At 47.3% G+C, this 18,381-nt stretch overlaps 1 protein-coding gene and 1 long non-coding RNA gene across 4 annotated transcripts in view; one reads left to right on the top strand and one right to left on the bottom strand.

Moving 5' to 3' along the window:
- The window catches only part of MTRR (5-methyltetrahydrofolate-homocysteine methyltransferase reductase), a 48,455-nt gene extending 37,293 nt beyond the window's left edge, over positions 1-11,162 (top strand). For all 3 annotated transcript variants that reach the window (XM_036020277.1, XM_036020278.1, XM_028514884.2), the window contains exons 9-15: positions 1,602-1,782; positions 4,204-4,246; positions 4,931-5,117; positions 8,045-8,163; positions 9,184-9,276; positions 9,392-9,574; positions 10,520-11,162. In XM_036020277.1, the coding sequence (XP_035876170.1) occupies positions 1,602-1,782; positions 4,204-4,246; positions 4,931-5,117; positions 8,045-8,163; positions 9,184-9,276; positions 9,392-9,574; positions 10,520-10,664 (951 nt within the window). In that variant the 3' untranslated portion in view covers positions 10,665-11,162. The remainder of the gene's footprint in view (positions 1-1,601; positions 1,783-4,203; positions 4,247-4,930; positions 5,118-8,044; positions 8,164-9,183; positions 9,277-9,391; positions 9,575-10,519) is intronic.
- A 112-nt stretch (positions 11,163-11,274) lies between these two features.
- LOC118499432 lies at positions 11,275-18,074 on the bottom strand. The gene is made up of 2 exons (XR_004901911.1): positions 17,933-18,074; positions 11,275-11,454 (listed from the first exon to the last, which is right to left on the bottom strand). It is a non-coding gene; the product is annotated as an uncharacterized LOC118499432 (long non-coding RNA).
- Positions 18,075-18,381: the final 307 nt, after the last annotated feature.

Here is an 18,381-nt window from a genome sequence, read left to right as displayed (position 1 = left end):
TGGTTCCTTCCAGTTTTTCACCATTAAAAAAACTGAGAGGAACATTCTTGCACTGTATTCATTTCTGCACACCTGTTTGAAGCACTTTTTAAACACATTTGTTGGAGTCAAATTACTACTTTAAAAATACTTGGACTTTAAATTTTAATAATTTCCATCCGCTTGTTCTCTACAAGCAGTGCAGTGTATCCTTTGTACCATAAAGTTTCTATAATTCTAAAGCAAAAAATAATTTAAAGATTTACAATTGCTGCTATTTTACTGCAATTCAGGAAGTTTTATTGACTTGAGAAATTGGTACAAAGTGTTATTAGTAAACTCTTTTGCCCCACCATAGATCCCTGCAGAGACTTGGATATTTTTTCATTGTACAGCCTTTCCCAGGTGCCTGTGGTGTGTTTGACTGTGTGTCGGGCACCTTGAGAAAGCCATGTCGTGTGTGGGTCTCGGGGTTGTGTAGGCAGGGATCACAGCTAAGCCTTTGGAAGCCTGTGACCTCCCCAGGAGCAGCAGTCTGGTCAGCCCTGTTGAGGGAATCCAGAGCACACTATGTCTGAGCCATGTAATAAAAGCAGCAGTATCCAGTAGCATTCAGGAAGCATTTGATGCAGATAACTTCCTTAAGTGCTTTCAGCCTACATAACGTTGAGTGGTAAGAGCTATATTCATCAGAGAACAGATGAGCTTGGAATTGCATTGGAACCCCAAGTCATTAGCATGTTTGGTCCTTTGCTCAAGAGTTTGGACTTGGGTCAGTCTTTACGATTTGGGGTTCAGGACTATGGCATTTTTTTGTTCATATTCTCTTTCTACAAAGAGTCTGAGTGACTAAGTGTCCATGTACTGCGGGGTGTTTGATGTTCTGGCCCGTCCTGTCTCTTCCGCCTTCCGTCCATGTCCACATTTCCCTGCTCACATATTGAACTGCATGTGTTCCCCATGCCTTCGTGCAGCTGTGCCTTCTGTTAGCCCTTCTGCATTCCCCTTGTTTCATGTGGCCAACCCTCAGTTCAGTCTTGCATTCTGGGAAGCCCCCTAACACCCTGCGTGTACCTCTCTTGGGGGAGCTAGCTTCTTGCGCACTAATTACTCCTAGACTTCTGTTGCTCTTATGAACCCGTGAACCCTACGGGCAAGGTGGATGTCATTTTGTCCCCTGGGTCTCACCCGCCCAGTGTTTATCACCTAAAAAGCACTTAACGGTTGCCCAGTACCAGTAAGTGTGGTAGTCTAGGTTGTAATCATCAGCTAAGGCAAGAATAGTGTTGTGTACTGACACAAAATGTCGAGTTTAGAGACTTTTTGACCACTTTTGCTCAGATACACCTGACATGTAATTTGAGATCCTACTTGTGAGGAAAGAGGTTAGTTCATAATACAGGAAAGGTGACAAAAATCCAACATAGAAGTGGATTTTCCTAACAGGCTGACATTAAAGCAGATAGCAAAATAAATTCTCTTTTCCTGACCACACTTTTAGTGGCACTCTCACTTTTTCTTGGACAATCAGGTGCGTGCCCAGGTAGATACTAGCAAAGTCTAGTGGCTGTAACCACAGAGCACATGATGATTTAAGTCTGCTTCCTTCACTTTGGCCACAGGCATTCTTGCGAGCCCTCGTGGACTGCACCAGCGACAACGCTGAAAGGCGAAGGCTGCAGGAGCTGTGCAGCAGACAGGGGGCGGCCGATTACAACCGTTTCATAAGAGACACCTGTGCCAGCGTGTTAGACCTTCTGCTCGCTTTCCCATCCTGCCAGCCTCCGCTCAGCCTCCTGCTCGGTAAGTGGTCACGGTCACGGTCCCTGAGCTCCAGGGCTGCTCTGTGTGCCAAAGAACAGCAGCTGCTGTCATGTCGCCGGGCCTGTGGATTCTGTGCAGCACCCGGGAGCGCATCGAAACAAGCTGTGGGGCAGGCCTCTCACAGTTTGTCTTCCAGGCGCCTAGACATCTGAACTGCCCTCGAGAAGGCCGGAAGAACCCCTCTTCCAGGCTTTTTTGTCTCCTTGTTTCTTCTACCACTGTCGCTGTCATTTTCTCTCTTCAGTTTTAATTCTCATTTTTTGCTCAGCATTCAGCATCTATTCTGTTAATTTTACTATTTTTCAGAAAACATATTTTCCAAATTTTATCTAACAATGAGCTAAGAAAAACAATGACTTTTTTCACAGGTAATGAACATCACATTTAGTTGATGGAGGTGTGTGCCTTGTGTGCAGGAAAAAGATTTTGTGCAAGTCCAGATTTAGGGTCCTGCCGGAGCAAAGGGGGGCTCTCCTGTTGTACCAGTGCAGGGGGCCTTACTTAGAGCACGTCTGGGCAGTAAGCTGGGGAGAGGCCATCACAGAGTACCCAGATGTGTGTTGATCCTGTTTTCGTTCTTACTGTCTCTTGGGGTCTCCAACTCCGCCAGAAGAGGACTTAAGATCCTCCTGGAGGAACTGCCTCAGGGGAGCGGAGGGGCTTTCAGTGAAATCTTAGTGGCTATAAGAATTGTAATGATTCAGATTACATTTGTATTACTTTCCTGTGCTTGTAGTTTTGTCATCTCCACTGTTTCCCCGTAATGATAATCAGTAAAATTCCTAAAATTTGCATCTGCCTTTGGTGACAGGAGAACGTGTGTGGTACTTTTCATGTTGGGCCCGCAGAGTCCTTTTGATGCCCACAGTACACAGGGAAAGGCGCTCTCCCGTACAAGTCGGGCCCTGCTTTCTTGTTTCTTTATTTCTTAGTATTTTGTTTTCTTTCCTCGTCCTCAGGGGTAAAAAGTGTCTCCAGGTAAGACCGCTCCTCCCCGTTTTCCTGTACTCACACGAACACTCCTGTACTTTTATTTGAGTCTTTTAGGTGAATGGAGGGGCTGGGGTAACATTCAGACCACGTCAGGGAGTTACATGAAGTCTGGTGAAGCTTGCAATCACAGAGGAGTATGTTTCCGTTCATGGATTTCCTATTACCTTTTAAAAGTGTTATTATCATTTATTACCTAGTTATGTGAAAAATTAAGATATTGAGCCATTAAAATTGGACTTATTTTTCAGTTTCTTTAAGAAAACATAAATGTCTGAAGCTTGCATTGTGTCTGAAACTTTTTATATATTCATTAAAACCTAGCCATTTTAGAAAGGTCTTTTCAAATTTTTGCTAAGTACCTTATTTTTGCCGTGTATCATGCCCTCTCGTGTATAATGCACATCCACATTTTTGCCCCAAACTTCCAGGAAAAAAATCTTTTGTTTTAATTTTCAATTCAGTTTTTTATTCATTTATACATAGGTACTTAGTTTTTGCATTTTGTATTATAAAGTAATCTTAGCATTTATTTTTTATGTATTATGGTACAAGCAATTTTACATGACAAATTACAAAACTCAAGAACAGACACAAAGTACCTTAGGTACTGCCCATGTATAATACACATGCTTATTTGTCCCTCAAAAATTTTGGCAAAAAAGTGTGTATAATACACAGCAAAATACAGTAACTGCTACAAATATGGCATTGAAAATCTTTACTCTTACAAATATGATACTGAAAATTATTATGAACATGACATTGAAAAATTCAAAAGCTTTTTGATGGACAATTAGGTATTCAAATACTGATTTCTTAGCCTGTTTTAGAAGCACCTATGTATCTTGAACTCACTGGTTTCCTCAATAACTTGATTTAAAAATGTCCATTGCTAACTTCCCATTGTTTTTACTCTCATATAAATATAAGAAGGAAAAATATTTCAAGCTTCAATACCCTTAATTCTTAAAATAGAGGTTTTTAATCTTTGGGGGGTCACGATCTTATTTCAAATCTGAAAACGCTGTCTGAACACTCTCTCCAGAAAACTGCATGGGCACACGTGAAAATTTAATGGTTTTCTTGACCCTGAGGCCCACTCCCGGACTGGATCCTGTAGCATCCTTTAGTTTCAGAAACCAGCCATTAGGTAGAAGCACTGATTTTAGATAAGGAAATACAGTGTGTCTGGTTTACTTTAGGAATTTGGCAAAAATATTCAGTAGTGTTTCACTCAGATGTGGTGAATTTACATGTGCTTCAAAATATGATTTAAAACTAAAACTTAAATTATTTTGAATAATTAAATAAAATAATCAAATGAGACCTTGACTTTTTTTACCCTTTATATATCATTTACTTTCAGTAGCCATGAGTTAATAATGGCTTATTTTTATTTTCTTCTAGAACATCTTCCTAAGCTTCAGCCCAGACCTTACTCGTGTGCAAGGTACTGATACTCACTAACACGATACGTAGCATCCTCCTCCCAACGTGTTACGGAAGTCTGTCTACCTTCCAAATCTGCAATAGTTACACACGCATTTGGTGAAAACTCACCCGATTGGTGGAGAAGTCTCAGGCGTAATAAGGAGTGAAGCAGACCAGTGGTAGGAGTCCTGTCCTCAGGAGTTCACAGAGGAGGGGACCTTCAGTGACTCCCATGCTCCAAACCGAGTTCCCACTTTGGGCAGCAGCTCTCCTCCTGCTGCCGTTATTGGTGTGCCCGGTAGCCCTCAGCAGACAGTGAAGGAGGATGGGGAAGGGAGGGGCAGGTGCGTAAAGCTTACTGCACAGTCTTGAAGGCAAATAGGTCATTAGAAGCTTCCCTGAGTGATAATATGCAATGGGGGCGGGAGCTTTTAAGTGGCAACAGAGAAGAGTTAGGAGTTAGAAGATATATTAGAGCCCATAAGGAAAAACAGGGTGGAGCAAAAGCAGGTTTACAGTCTTTCCTACAGAAAATACTACATAACTAATAAGTAAAAACACAAGAATAAATTTAGTGTTTCATTACTCATAACTGTAAACCTACTTTGCTCCACTCGGGATTTTCCCTGCAATAAAAATGGGCTAGTTGGGCCTAAATGTGCTGGTCCTAACAAAGTTTAAAGATGTGTGTGTGTCTTTGCAGCTCCAGTCTAGCTCACCCAGGGAAGCTTCGCTTTGCTTTTAACATTGTGGAGTTCTCGTCCAACACCACATCGCGGGTTCTGCAGAGAGGCGTGTGCACAGGCTGGCTGGCCACGTTGGTTGAGTCATTTCTTCCATCGAACACGTGTGCATCCCATGCAGACGGCGTGAAAGCCCGGGCTCCAGAGGTACTAGCAGTGTGCTGTTTGGCACCCCTGAAATTGTGTTCTTTGCCTGATTAGAAAAAAACACGTAGTCTCCTGGACTGTCCAGCACCATCAGATTATTCAGAGCAGAGTGTGTGCCATACTCGAGTTTTTAAATCCCTTTTGGAAAGTCAGGAAAACATTACTTTCACTGTGTATTAAGTGGTCCGAGCATTTTGTAAATATGTGAAGCATAATTTTTATGTAATATAGTCCTTTCTCTTTTGCTTGTCATATTTTTGGAAGACTTTTTCTGTTAAGATTTTTGGTAGATTTGCACAGAAGAGCCAAGTGAATATTAAAAACTGCCTCATTGCATGTTTAGGCCACATGCTGTGTCCCGAGTAAGTCCTTTTGGAGTGGCAGTCAGCTGACAACCAAAGACTGATTCATGTCCTTCAGTTTGGGTCGCAGGATTTCGCTTGCCTCTGTTCCTTCCCTTTCTCCAGAGCTGCGGTGCCTAGATTCTGAAGTGGTGCTCTTAGTGAGAAGACATTGTAGGGGGGTCACTTTTGAAACACGTGGGAGAAAAATGTTACTGGATTATTTTAAAACAAACTGGACACATTGTATCTGGACTTAGTGGTATCTTCTATATTTTGATACAACACTCAGCAAAATCTCATTTGAGGCCACATGCTTAGCTAACAGTATAAACTTGTCCCTCCTCACCCATAAGAATGACCAAAATTAAAAAAAAAAAAAAAAAACTTCAGGCTTTATTGTGAAGTCTTCCTTCTCCATGGTATTGAAGAAATGAATGTCATTTGTAGCATTATCTTGTGACTGGTTTGGTTGCTGTAAGTTATTGGAAATGAAAAGGTCACAGCTCTTAGAGGGAATTAAGACCTCTGGAACATACACAGGAGGGCTTACAGGAAGATTGCTGCTTGACATTGCCCTTTAACTTGGTATTTTCACAGGCTGCTGCCTGCGACAGAGGTGGCTTACTCTGTGTGTGTGTGTGTGTGTGTGTGTGTGTGTGTGTCCCTATCCATTTCTCTCCCCCCTCCTCAATGCTCCTAGATTTATGATACAACTACAAAACATTGATAACCTGAGATTTTAAAAAAAATCGTAGTATTGGCATAAAAGTATTTTGTTACTTCATGATGATGTAATACCAGATGAGCTCCACAAAGTTAAGAAAATAACAGTATATTCATAATGTATCACAGACACTAAGGAGGGGTGTTTTTCTCATATTCCCTCTTTCCTTCTGCCATTTCCTCCCTCTTTCCTTCCCCACTTTAACAGATTTTAATTGACTACCCCATATTCAGAAGTCAGAGGTACAGAGAGAAATGATACAGTTTAGAACTGTCTAAGTTTCATAGTGCTTAGTAGTACCATGTTTTATTGGGAAGTGTAGAGAATATTTAGGGCATGATCCACCGCAGGCCCTCCCGTAAACTGGTAGGGAGTACAACTGTGCACATCTACCCCCCACCCCTACCGCCACCCCCCAGGCCCCAGTGGAATAACTTCGCCTCCCAGTGGCGTTTAGCCTCCAACAGTGGAGCCTGAGCAGACCAGGTATAGACCCATCCGAGCAAGAGCCCTGGGCCTGGTGGTGTGGTGTGGCGTGGCTCGCCTCCCTCGGTCTTTCCCTCTGACCTAAGGACGGGATCATCCGGGCCAGGCCTGCTCCTTGGGCTGAGGTCCCAGGTGAAGGTGATTCGGAGAGCAGAGCCTAGCTGCAGCCGTGAAGGAGAGCCAGGGGTCAGTGTGTGGCACTGTGACCCATCTGAGATGTGCTGCAGCAGGAGCCAACTGTTGCTAAGGGCTCCTTGCAGTCCCTGAACACAGAGATCAGGCTTCTGTTAGCAGTGCACGGCCATGCCCATCGTGTCCTGTCTTTGCCTCGTGAGAGTCAATCACTCGTCATTTTAGGGGTGTGTGTTTGTTCGTTGTTTTCTCCACCCACTAGAATAGAAGCCCCATGAAGATGGATTTGGTTTTGCTCCATTCTCTATTCCTAGTGCTTGTCATATTGAGTATCTTCAATAAAATCGTTAACGAATCAAGTGAATAGGCTAATGTGATATTAATTAGTTTCATTCTATAATGAGAGCAATGATTTGATACAGCTCTGCCAATTCTTCACGTAAGTCAGTCCTATCGATGAACTTCTTTGACTTTTCCTTGAATTAAAGGTTGAAACACACACAGTCACCAGGATGGACTACAGAGCAGATTCCTATCATTCCTAACTCTTAGTGCCGCCCAGCATAACGCAGGCATGTGGCAAAGGGAAACTGGAAAGAAGTATCTGTATATTTACAAATTGATTCCTTGTAAGTAATGCTGCCACATGATTTAGGAGAAAAGTCTTTTGAAATTTTGGTGAAAAGATTTTGTCTGTCTTTATCACTTTGAGTTTAGCACAAACAGAAATAACTTGAACCCAGAACACCATTGCACAGTTCTCCTGCATCTTTGAAGCAAGCCCTCAATTTCCTAGTCAGCTGTCTGTCACTTAAAACGTTCACACCATCGTGATGTGAATCTTTGTTGCCCCTGTCTGCACAAACGTAAAGAGTCGCGTCTTCGTTTTCTTCTGCATTCCTCCAAAGTACATGCCGTGGGTTGCATGCTGGGAAACACATCTTATTCATGGAACTAGAAAAGGAGTTATTATATCCAGTCAGTGTTCTACCTCGGAAATATTGACCCTGTTGTTTTTAAAATACCATTGATTTGAATAGAAAATAAAAATTTGTAAAATACACTTGTTTGTTTCTCTATGGTGACAATCATGGTCACGGTTTCAACAAGACGTAATGCTGTTTAGATTTATTATGTTTCTTTGAGGGAATTTGCACTTTCTGGTTTCTTTATCAAAGATAACCTTGGTTATATGCTTTTTAGATTTTCTTTATATTCTAACTGTTGTTTTAATATTCCAGATACTCATCTCTCCTCGGGCAACAAATTCTTTTCACTTACCAAGTGACCCTGCGGTCCCCATCGTCATGGTGGGCCCGGGAACTGGCGTAGCGCCCTTCCTGGGTTTCCTGCAGCACAGGTACACGCCATCGCTGGCTGGCGAGCACGCCATCCCGTGTGGTCCTGGGTGGGGATGGGACAGAGCTTTTCTGGTTCTGCTGTGGTTTTTAGGATGTTGGACTGTAGTTATAAAATACTTATTTTAAAGCATTATTAAATGCATGATAGCATAACATAACTTGTCACCAAGGGAAAAGTAATCATGCTCTCTTCTGGAGGTTTTGCCTCGTGCTGGAACTGCCCTTTTTGCCCGAGCGCTCCCTCCCTGGCTGCCCCGCAGTACACAGCTGGGGGCACAGTTGCAGCGCAGCTTTACGCTCTGACGATGTGCTGGCTGTTGCGTCTGTTCCTGAAGTAGGTAGATTCGGTGGTGACAGATCCAGTTACAGCCCCAAATATCAGTAATTTTCAGTAGGATGATACTAATAGGTATGACTTTTTACCAGGACAGAACTGGGTGATACAGAATAAGTAAAATTGTGCTTCTCTCCGCATTTGTGAAATAATGAAGTTTTTGTGTGCCGTTCCCCAGACAGTGGGGTAACATCCTTTGAACAGTCTCTTTGTTGTTTTCTTTTGTTTTTTCCTTAGGAAAGCGAAAGAGTAGTGGCGGACACACTCAGCGTGTCTCATCAGTGTGTCCGCAACAGATCATTCTGCCTTTCGGAACCCTGTGCCGCTTTCCCACTGTATTCACTGAGAGTTCACTTTATTCATAAGATTGTTATTAATAATGAATATAGAAGTTAGTCCAGGTGTGGCAGGGTGGCATTTTGACTTTTTCTTGCTGTGAAGACGTCAGGTAGAGCTCAGCAGTGTCTGCAGCTCCTGGAGATGCTCGCTCACCGTAGTGTCTGTGGGAGGGCCGGAGCACGCCGTGGGGAGCAGACTGTTAAGTCGGGGAATGGACTTTCAAGGGCTCCAACGATAGATTTGGCAGAGCTTCCTGGGTTTGTTGGTGGTACAGTGTTTCCATGGAAGCGCAAGGGGGTTGTACATATTACATGTGTTAAACATCTCAACTTTCTTTTTTCCTTAGAGAGAAACTCCAGGAACAATATCCAGATGAACACTTTGGGGAAACATGGTTGTTTTTTGGCTGCCGGCATCAGGACAGGGATTATTTGTTCAGGTACTCTACGATTCTAGTATTGTCGGACTCAGTCACAGGTGTACAGTTCTCTTTGCAGGCTTTTTTAACTTTAAGTTACAAACCTTCCAGTGACCCACTCTGTACTGTATTTCAGAGAAGAGCTCAGACATTTCCAGAAGTGTGGAATCCTAACTCACCTGAAGGTTTCCTTCTCAAGAGATGCTCCTGTGGGTGAGGAGGCGGCCCCGGTGAAGTATGTGCAAGACAACATTCAGCTTCACAGCGAGCAGGTGGCAAGGCTCCTTCTTCGTGAGAATGGCTGTATTTATGTGTGTGGGTAAGTGACCGTCATGCTTAGGTGCCAGGTAGCGGCGGCCGGCAGTGATATTTATTAAAGGATCAAGGAACCAGTCAGTTAATAATCCAGATACGTAGGGATGAGAGATTCGATTCGTAAGTACAGAGAAAGAAATGCCGGTTCTAAAATGACTCTAACATACATTTTACTGTAAGGGGCAGGGCAGGCTCAGTTCCTGACAAGCTGGGGGCCTGTTCAGTGCTTCTTCCATTTGACAAACACTCAGGTGCCTAGGGAGTGCTTTGGCCCTGTGCGGGTGCTGAGTGATGTGGAGATAAACGAGATACGCTCCCTGCCCCCACATAGTGCACTCCCTGGGCAGGGAGCACATGACCAGGTGCCTGCAGTGTAGCAAGTGCTGTTCAGGGGACTGCAGGGTGCCCCGGAGGGCTCCTCACCCTTCCTGTAAGTGAGCAGAGCTGAGCCGCATCAGAGCATTTGGAGAAGCACCAGGGACATGTAAGTTCTCAGTAGGTAGGTTGTTACTGTGTGTGTGCGCGCGTGTGCATATGTGTGTGTGCATGCATGTATGAAGCCTTAGATGTACCTGAAGAGAGCTTGTTGCCCCTGGCATGCAAGTCCCACTATGTGCCCTGGGAGGAGAGAGGGAGTGAAAGGTGAGCAGGGGCCAGATGGGAAGGTGTTTAGACCCTTAGGATTTGGACTGCTCCTGGGACATGGACACTGAAGGATTTTAAGCTGTGACCAGGGTGGTGAGCAGGACATGTTGGAATGGTCACTGTGTGAAGGCCTGAGTGTCAGGGGAGGTATGGGTGACTGGGGCTGGGAGACCTTTCCTGAGAAATGGAAGCAGGGCTAAAGTGTAGTGATCAGGCATCAGTGGGAATTGGGTTCATGAATTAAGGAGGATTTGCTAAAAATTTCTGTTTCTCTAATATTGCTATTATTATTTCTTTTTTCTAGAGATGCTAAGAATATGGCCAAGGATGTAAATGATACCCTTGTAGAAATAATAAGCAAAGAGGTCGGAGTTGATAAACTGGAAGCAATGAAAACTTTGGCTACTTTAAAAGAAGAAAAACGCTATCTTCAGGATATTTGGACATAAAATCAGAAAATGAAGAGAACTTTTTTCTTTTGTTTATGGCTGAAAGTGCTAAAAAACAGGTTTGAAGCCTCAGACTTTCAACTTTTAAAATTAAAAACAAAATTAACTTTTCTTAGAGGAAGTAGGATGGGGAATGTGTCACCTAATAGTGTAGCAAACTTCTGGTTTGGTTTCCCATATCCCCCAGCATCCCAAACCACCCCGTGGCTTGTAGGCCCCTGAGCCGAGTGGCAGCCCTCACAGCTCTGCCAGCAACCACAGGGGCCGCCGCTGCGTCCTGGGGCACATGGCCACGTCACGGGGTCCGTGTCTGTGCACGCGGAGGCTTCCCAGTGCGCAGTGTGGGCACTGGAGTCCAGCAGGCAGGTGGTTAAGTCTCAGCTTGTGTTTCCAGTTTCTTGAATAATGTAAAAATGACTTATTCTTATATGGAATATACTATACATATATATGTTGAAATTACACTGTATAGCATATCTGAGTACATGTTGATATTTATCAGATGTTTATTTTAATACCAAAACTATTTCTGATAAAATATATTTTAAGGTGATGCAGGGAATTTTTTTTTATGATCCTAGAAATATGAAATTTATTTTGAAATTCTTAATCACAATTACTTTTTTATATCACAGTTTCAGGAATTAGGGATGTTGCATTCAGTTTACAGAAGTGGACAAGGACAGGTTTTAGTGAAGCTGCCTTGTTCTCCTGCCTCTGCCTACCCCCAGATCCTTTCATTTCTGCTCCTTTTGACATAATTTTAAATTTTTCCACATAACTAACTTACCTCTGAAAGGTTTTCTTAGGCTCTGCTGAGGAATAAATGCCAATCAGCCACAAAATCAGGCAGTGTAGAGCTTTATTGGGGTTTTCGCGCCCGGGCGAGGTGTCTCAGTCCACACAGTGGGGCTGAGAAAGCCACAACCGAGCAGGAGCAGGGAACATGGTGGGGTTTTATCTTTGTTGGCTCTCTTCACGGGGGCTGGGGATTGGGCCCTCCGAACAAAGCGGCAGCATATCATTGGTGGTTCTCCTCGTGCCCTGGTTTGATGTCAGCCGTCTCTTCCGGGTTGTAGTTCAGATGCCATGATGGATTATAGTCCGGCTGCTGTTTTGTCCTACCCCGCCCATCCTGACATTCTGACCTCTTTGATAGGATAAGGGGCGCCGTGTTCGATCCGGCTACTTCCTGCTGTCAGGGGGGCATAGAGGGGAGGGGCCAGAGGTTGGCCATTTCTGGTTCATGAGGGAGGGGCAAGTAGGTTTGGGCCTGAAGCAGTATCTGGTTAAATGTAACTCGGGAGGCTTTGTGAATTCTTTCCTAGAGGAAATGGGCCAAGCGTTAATAGTATGCAGATTATTATAACTGGCCCTACGACCAGGGCCAGGGTGGTAAAGAGTACGGAACGCCACCACGGGGTTATTGTTTTGAGAGAGGTGGGGTCTTGGCATAATTTGTCCCTGAGGTTCGGTATTAACATTCTCTTCTGTGCTGCTCTCATTCACATAGAAGCAGCACTGTTCCTGCAGGAAAAGACATGTTCCCCCTTTTCCTGCTGTTAGTAGGTCTAGATCTCTGCGGTTCTGGAGTGCAGTCTGGGCTACCGAGGTTATCTGTCTCTGCAAAGATGCTAGAGAGGTGGCAGAGGCTCCACCTCAGCCCATAATTGGCGAGTGACTTGGAGACTGTGTGTTAACCCAGCAGGGCCTATCCCAGCTGCTGCCAGGGTTGTGGTGAAGGTTAGACCTACTAGTACGGGCAGGAAGACGGCTCGCTTTTCTTTACGCCTGGTTAGTTTGTCCCTGAGCTCTCCCTCTCCATAATGCATAAGCTGTGGGGTCGGCACGGTTGGGAAGCAGGGAAGGCAGAGGAGGAGTTAGTGGTCTGCAGCAGCGCTCCATTGCACCGAAAAATTGTGCCGGGGGGCTGGTGGTGGTTCCTGATATGGGTATAGTTTGGTTGCAGGGGGAGGTGCTATCAATGGGGTAACATACCTGCAGCTGGCGTTCGGGATCTTGGAGAAGAGGTACGTCCGGAAGACTGGGGATGATAAGGAGTATGCAGCTTCCAGGTGATGCCGAGGGAGGTGGAGACCTGCTGGACGATTTGGGAGATGAAGCCTGGGCCGTTGTCCAACTGGATAGAGGAGGGCAGTCCAAATCGTGGGATAATGCGGTTGAGGAGGAAGTTGGCTACCGTATCTGTTTTTCTTGTCATGGGATGGGCCTCAATCCAACCTGAAAACGTGTCAACAAAAGTAAAAAGGTAGCAGAATTTTCTGTGGGAAGGCATGTGAGTGAAGTCGATTTGCCAGTCCTGGCCAGGGAGATGTCCTCTGATCTGGTGAGTTGGAAACCAGGGTTTAAGGCCTCCCTGGGTTGATGTTTTAGAGCAGACCAAGCATTCAGTAATGCACCTGCTTGATGGACTGGAGAAGATTTGGGAAGGAGAAGCAGGGATCTAGGAACTTGAACAGAGCCTTGGGGTGAATGTGCAGTGACTGGTGGATTTCTGAGAGGAGGGGGACAGCGTGCTGCTGGGGAATGGCGATTTTTCCATTGAGGAAGATTCAACCTCTGCTGCCAATGCGGCCACCCCAGGCATACAGGGAAGAGTATTCCTGAGGAGTATAGGAAGGAGGTACAGGGGTGGACAGGAAGAGTATGGGGGAGGGAGAAGCTCCAGTGGCCAGTTTTCGTGCTGCGGCATCAGCCCGGGCATTGCCCTGGGAGACGGGGTCTCATGAGGTTTGATGCCCCTTGCAGTGAACAACAGCTGCTTCTGCAGGTAATTTTAAAGCTTGGAGGAGTTCAGAGATTAGAGATGCATTAATGATGGGAGAGCCTTTAGAGGTGAGAAACCCATGTTCCTTTCAGAGAGTAGAGTGGCTGTGAACAATGAGAAAGGCGTATTTGGAGTCTGTGTAGATGGTTACTTGCTTGTGTGTTTTTTTGCCAGAGAGAGCTCGGGTGAGAGCGATGAGTTCTGCTTTTTGTGAGGTGGTGCCCTCAGGCAGCGGTTGTGCTTCTAAGGTGGAAGCAAGGGTGACCACCGCGTAGGCCGCCCTCCGCCTTCCGTCAGCCCCCACCACAGAACTGCCATTGACGAACAGAGTGAGGTCAGCATTGGGGAGTGGAATGTCAGACACCCTGTCTAGGGGCTGCCCAAGAAAGTCAAGAGCTTCGGGACAAGAGTGAGTGGGCTCAGGATCGATGGTAGGTGCTGGTAAGAGGGTGACCAGGTTGAGCCAAGGGGAGAGGCGAAGGGATAAAGTGGTACTCTCTATAAACAGAAGGTGCAGCTCTTGGAGGCATGAAGGGCTCAGTAGTGAGAGAGCCTTGTGTGAGAGCAGATCAGTAAGGCGGTGGGGTGAGAAAACGACCATCGGCTGGCAGAGAGTCAGCTTGAGGGCCTCCTTGCCTAACTCTGCGGCACTGCCCAGGGCACGGAGACGTGGCTGCCACCTCCGTAAGGCTGGATCCAGCTGCTTGGAGAGGTAAGCAACCAGACGGTAGGAGGGGCCAACAGGTTGGGCCAGGACACCAATTGCTGTGCCTTGGCGTTCGTTGGTGAAAAGGCGAAATGGACTGGTGGGACTGGGAAGGCTTAGAGAGGGGGCCTGCAGGAGTGTGTCCCGTAATGTGGTGAAGGCTTTCTCTACCAGCTTGGGAGAAGTAAGGGGTCCCATGGGAGGTTTTTTTTTTGCAGCGTCGTACAGGGGCTTGGCCAAGAGGGCAAAGCTGGGAGCCCAGTGTCTGAAGAACCCCACTAACCCAACAAGGAGAGAACCTGATCTCCATTGGTGGGGGGTGGGAGCTCACGGAGGAGGTGAGTGCGGTCTGCAGTGAGACTCCGTGTGGTAGGGGTTAGGGACAGACCTCAGCAGGTGACGGTCCGTGTGGAAATCTGAGCCTTGGTGGGGGAAACCCGAAATCCTTTGTCTGCTAAAAGTTAAGGAGGAAGGCTGTGTGTTGTTGAGACTCTTGTAACGAGGGACCACACAGGAGGAGGTCATCTACATACTGGAGGACAGTGCTTGAGCCTGAGTCACAGGCGGCAAGATCCCAGGCAGGAGCCTGCCCAAAGAGATGGGGGCTGTCTCTAAAGCCTTGGGGAAGGACTGTCCATGTCAGTTGTTGTGAGAGGTTGGTATCAGGGTCAGTCCGGGTAAAGGCAAAAAGAAAATATGCATCCTGGTGGAGGGGGCTAGTAAAGAAGGCATCTTTGAGGTCCAGAACAGAAAAATGGGTGGTGGTAGGTGGGATGCAGGAGAGGAGAGGGTAGGTGTTTGGGACCACTAGGTGGGTAGGGACTACTGCTTCATTAATGAGCCTTAGGTCTTGGACTAACCGGTATGCTCCTGATGGTTTCCAAACTGGAAGAATTGGGGTGTTACTCAGGGATTTGGCTGGAATTAAAAGTCCCTGCCCCATAAGGCGGGAGATGATAGGTTTGAGACCTCTACAGTGGGTTTCAGAGATTGGGCACTGGGGTCTAGAAGGAAGGATGGTGGGGGTTTTCAGCATGATGGTGACAGGGGTGTGGTGAGAGGCCACAACAAGCTTGGAGGTGTCCCACACCTGAGGGTTGATTGGGGTGGGTGAGATTGGAGGTTGGGTTAACGGGGTAGGGTTTTTGAGCAGAGGAAGAAGAAGGTGAGAGGAGGGGTTTAGGCTCACTGTGATCTGTAAGGAGGCCCCTAGGAGCTGCAAGATGTCTCTTCCTAGGAGTGGAACGGGGCAGGAGGGTATGATTAAGAAGGAAGTGTGTGAAGGGGACATTATCAAGGCTGCAGCTTAAAGGAAAGGTACGAAGGGGACATGATCGAGTTTCGTCAACCACCATGACCGAGATCTGGGAAGGGGTAAGGGGACCAGAATGTGATGGCAAGACTGAATAGGTAGCCCCCGTGTCCACTGGGAACGAGATGGACTTACCCACTACCTGTAGCGTTACCCTGGGCTCGGCGAGGGTGACGGGGGTCTTCGAGTCCGGGCCGCGTCAGTTGCCCATGAAGCCAAGGAGCTCTAAGGCCGGAGAGGAGTTCTTGCCTTGGCTGGCTGGTCCCCCGTGCGGAGGTGCGGGGAACGAGCCTTTAAGGGGACAGGCATCTCTCCAATGGCCAAGCTGCCAGCAGTCGGAGCACGGTTTGGTGGGCAGGCGAGGGTTTGGACATTGGCGGGCCCAGTGGCCTTCCTTACCACATTTGAAGCAGGCAGGCTCCTGGCGGCATTCCTTTTGGGGGCCTGGCCTTTGATTTGGCCCCTGGGCTATGACGTCCTGGGTCTTTGGCCAGCCTCTGGGCTGCTACTATAGCCTGGGGCTGCAGGGCTACCGTCTGCTGCAGGCGTGCTTGGCGAGCAGCCTCAGCATCTTTGTCCCGGTTGTTAAACTTTAAGTGCCATGTTTACCAGATCTTGGATGGGGGTTTGAGGACCGTCCTCTGCCTCTTTTAGTTTTTTTCCCGAATGTCTGGGGCTGACTGAGAGATAAAGTGGGTGGCCAGCACAGTGGCCCCTGCATTGGATGTAGGATCTAAGTGATTATGGAGAACCACACCCTCAGTGAGCTATGGGCCTCGGTAATGTTTCTGATTTTGTCATAGTTAACTGCTTTCTGAGCTTCTGAGCTGACCGTTGCATTCCTGCTAACAGGCACTTAACCATTTGGTCACAGTGCCGTCTTCCTGCTTGTCCCATCTGATAATCCCAACCCGGGTTGGCTTCTGGCACAGCCTCGGCTCCTGCCGGCATAGTAGGGTTTATACCATGGATTTGGTTTGCATGAGCTCTAGCGGCAGTTTGAACACAATCACATTCATCTGGAGTTAAAGTAGAGGTTAAAATAATATGTAAGTCATGCTATGTGAGATGGTAAGCCTGGACTAGGTACTGGAATTCCCTGATAAAATTGGTAGGGTTAGTGGAGAACGAGCCTAGGCGTTTTCTTTTCATTGAAGAGGGACATGGACCCGAATGACACCTTCTGCTCCCGCCACTTCCCAGAGGTGGGGGGCAAACATGGAAGTCTAGGGGCTCTAGATTCAGGCGGCAGCAATTATATGAGCTAATCGGGGAAGAAAGGTTTTCAGGAAGGGGGAAAATCCGGTTGAGAGGGGAGGGCCGGGGCTGGAGTAGCCATTGGCGGGAGCTGATAAGGAGGGGGAGGAGGAGGCGAAGCAAGATTTTGGGGGGAATCAGAAAAGGAGGAGGGAGGTTCTGGGGCAGCAGGCTTAGGAGGTCGTACGGGTTCAGAGATTCCTTGGGTGAGGAGAACCTGAGCTGTGGAGCACTGGGCGCACAGATCAGAGCAGGAGCACAAGGCCCAAAAACCTTGAATGTAGGGGACCTCAGACTATTTGCCAGTCCGTCTGCAAAAATTACCTAGGTCGGTAAGGGTAACGAAACCGAAAGTGCCTTCAGGAGGCCAGGTTTCTCAGTTGTTGAGCTGGTATAATAGCCAGGCCATAGTGGACAGAAAAATCAGCTGTTTCTGTTTCAGGCCAGGCACCCTAGAGGTGATTCAGGGTCTGGTTTAGAACCCCCGCCCCCCACATTCCTGGTCCCACAGACAGATCGGTGACCGAGAATTGGCGTCCCGCAACTCAAGTCACCGACCAAGTGGGACAGAAGTGGAGTTCAAGGCTGGGGGACATCTCCACCCGATCTTGAATCCCGGAGGGAGAACAGTTTCTCCCAGAAGGGCTACCCCCGGCATAGCGCTACAATTTTCGGTAGGAGAGCAGCCTCTCCGGCGGACGGCGACCTGGAGTTGGAGTCCAAGGACCAGGAAGGAAGAGGGTGGCGGCACTTACCTGGTTCAGTGCTCAGACTGGTGGGGTGGCCACGAGGCCTCCTCGGGGAGCCGGGAGAGGAGCAGTCTTCAGTAGACAGTGACTCTTCCCGGGTTTCGGCACCAAATGAAAGGTTTTCTTAGGCTCCGCTGAGGAATAAATGCCAATCAGCCACAAAATCAGGCAGTGTAGAGCTTTAGTGAGGTTTGCGCACCCAGGCGAGGTGTCTTGGTTTGCACGGTGGGGCTGAGAAAGCCACAACCGAGCAGGAGCAGGGAACATGGTGGGGTTTTAGCTTTGCTGGCTCTCTTCACGGGGGCTGGGGATTGGGCCCTCCGAACAAAGCGGCAGCATATCATTGGTGGTTCTCCTCGTGCCCTGGTTTGACGTCAGCCGTCTCTTCCGGGTTGTAGTTCAGATGCCATGTCTGTTTCAGCTGCTGTTTTGGCCTACCCCGCCCATCCTGACAACCTCCATAGGATCACTCAAACTGTATCTAAGGCTTAAAATGTCTACTGAAATTAATGTCTTTGTATTATTAAATTCCTACTACCGTTGGAATATTTATGTTTCCCCAAATATGTATGTTCAAATGCTAACCTCTTGTGTGATGGTTTGGGGAGGTGCTTGGGTCCGAGTGTGGAGTCCCCTGAATGGGGCCGCTGTCCTTGTGAACGAGGCCCTGCCCCACTCACAGCTCCTCCTGCCTGTGAGGACGCTCAGAAGCTGCAGCCTGCGGTCCGCAGGAGCCCTTCACCACAGCGCGACCAAGCTGGCGAGCCAGTCTTGGGCTTCCCACTTCCAGAGCTGGGTGAAATCAGTTAGTCTTGTTACAAGCCACCCAGTGTCTGCTTTTGTTACAGCAGCCCGAATGAACTAAGACAGTTGCCAGTGACAAATTCTCTTAAAATCTGTCCAAG

The sequence above is a fragment of the Phyllostomus discolor genome, chromosome 3 (assembly GCF_004126475.2).
Source record: "Phyllostomus discolor isolate MPI-MPIP mPhyDis1 chromosome 3, mPhyDis1.pri.v3, whole genome shotgun sequence".
Taxonomy (NCBI): domain Eukaryota; kingdom Metazoa; phylum Chordata; class Mammalia; order Chiroptera; family Phyllostomidae; genus Phyllostomus; species Phyllostomus discolor.
The sequence above is the reverse complement of the archived record's forward strand: the minus strand, read 5'-3'. Positions and strand labels throughout refer to the sequence as shown.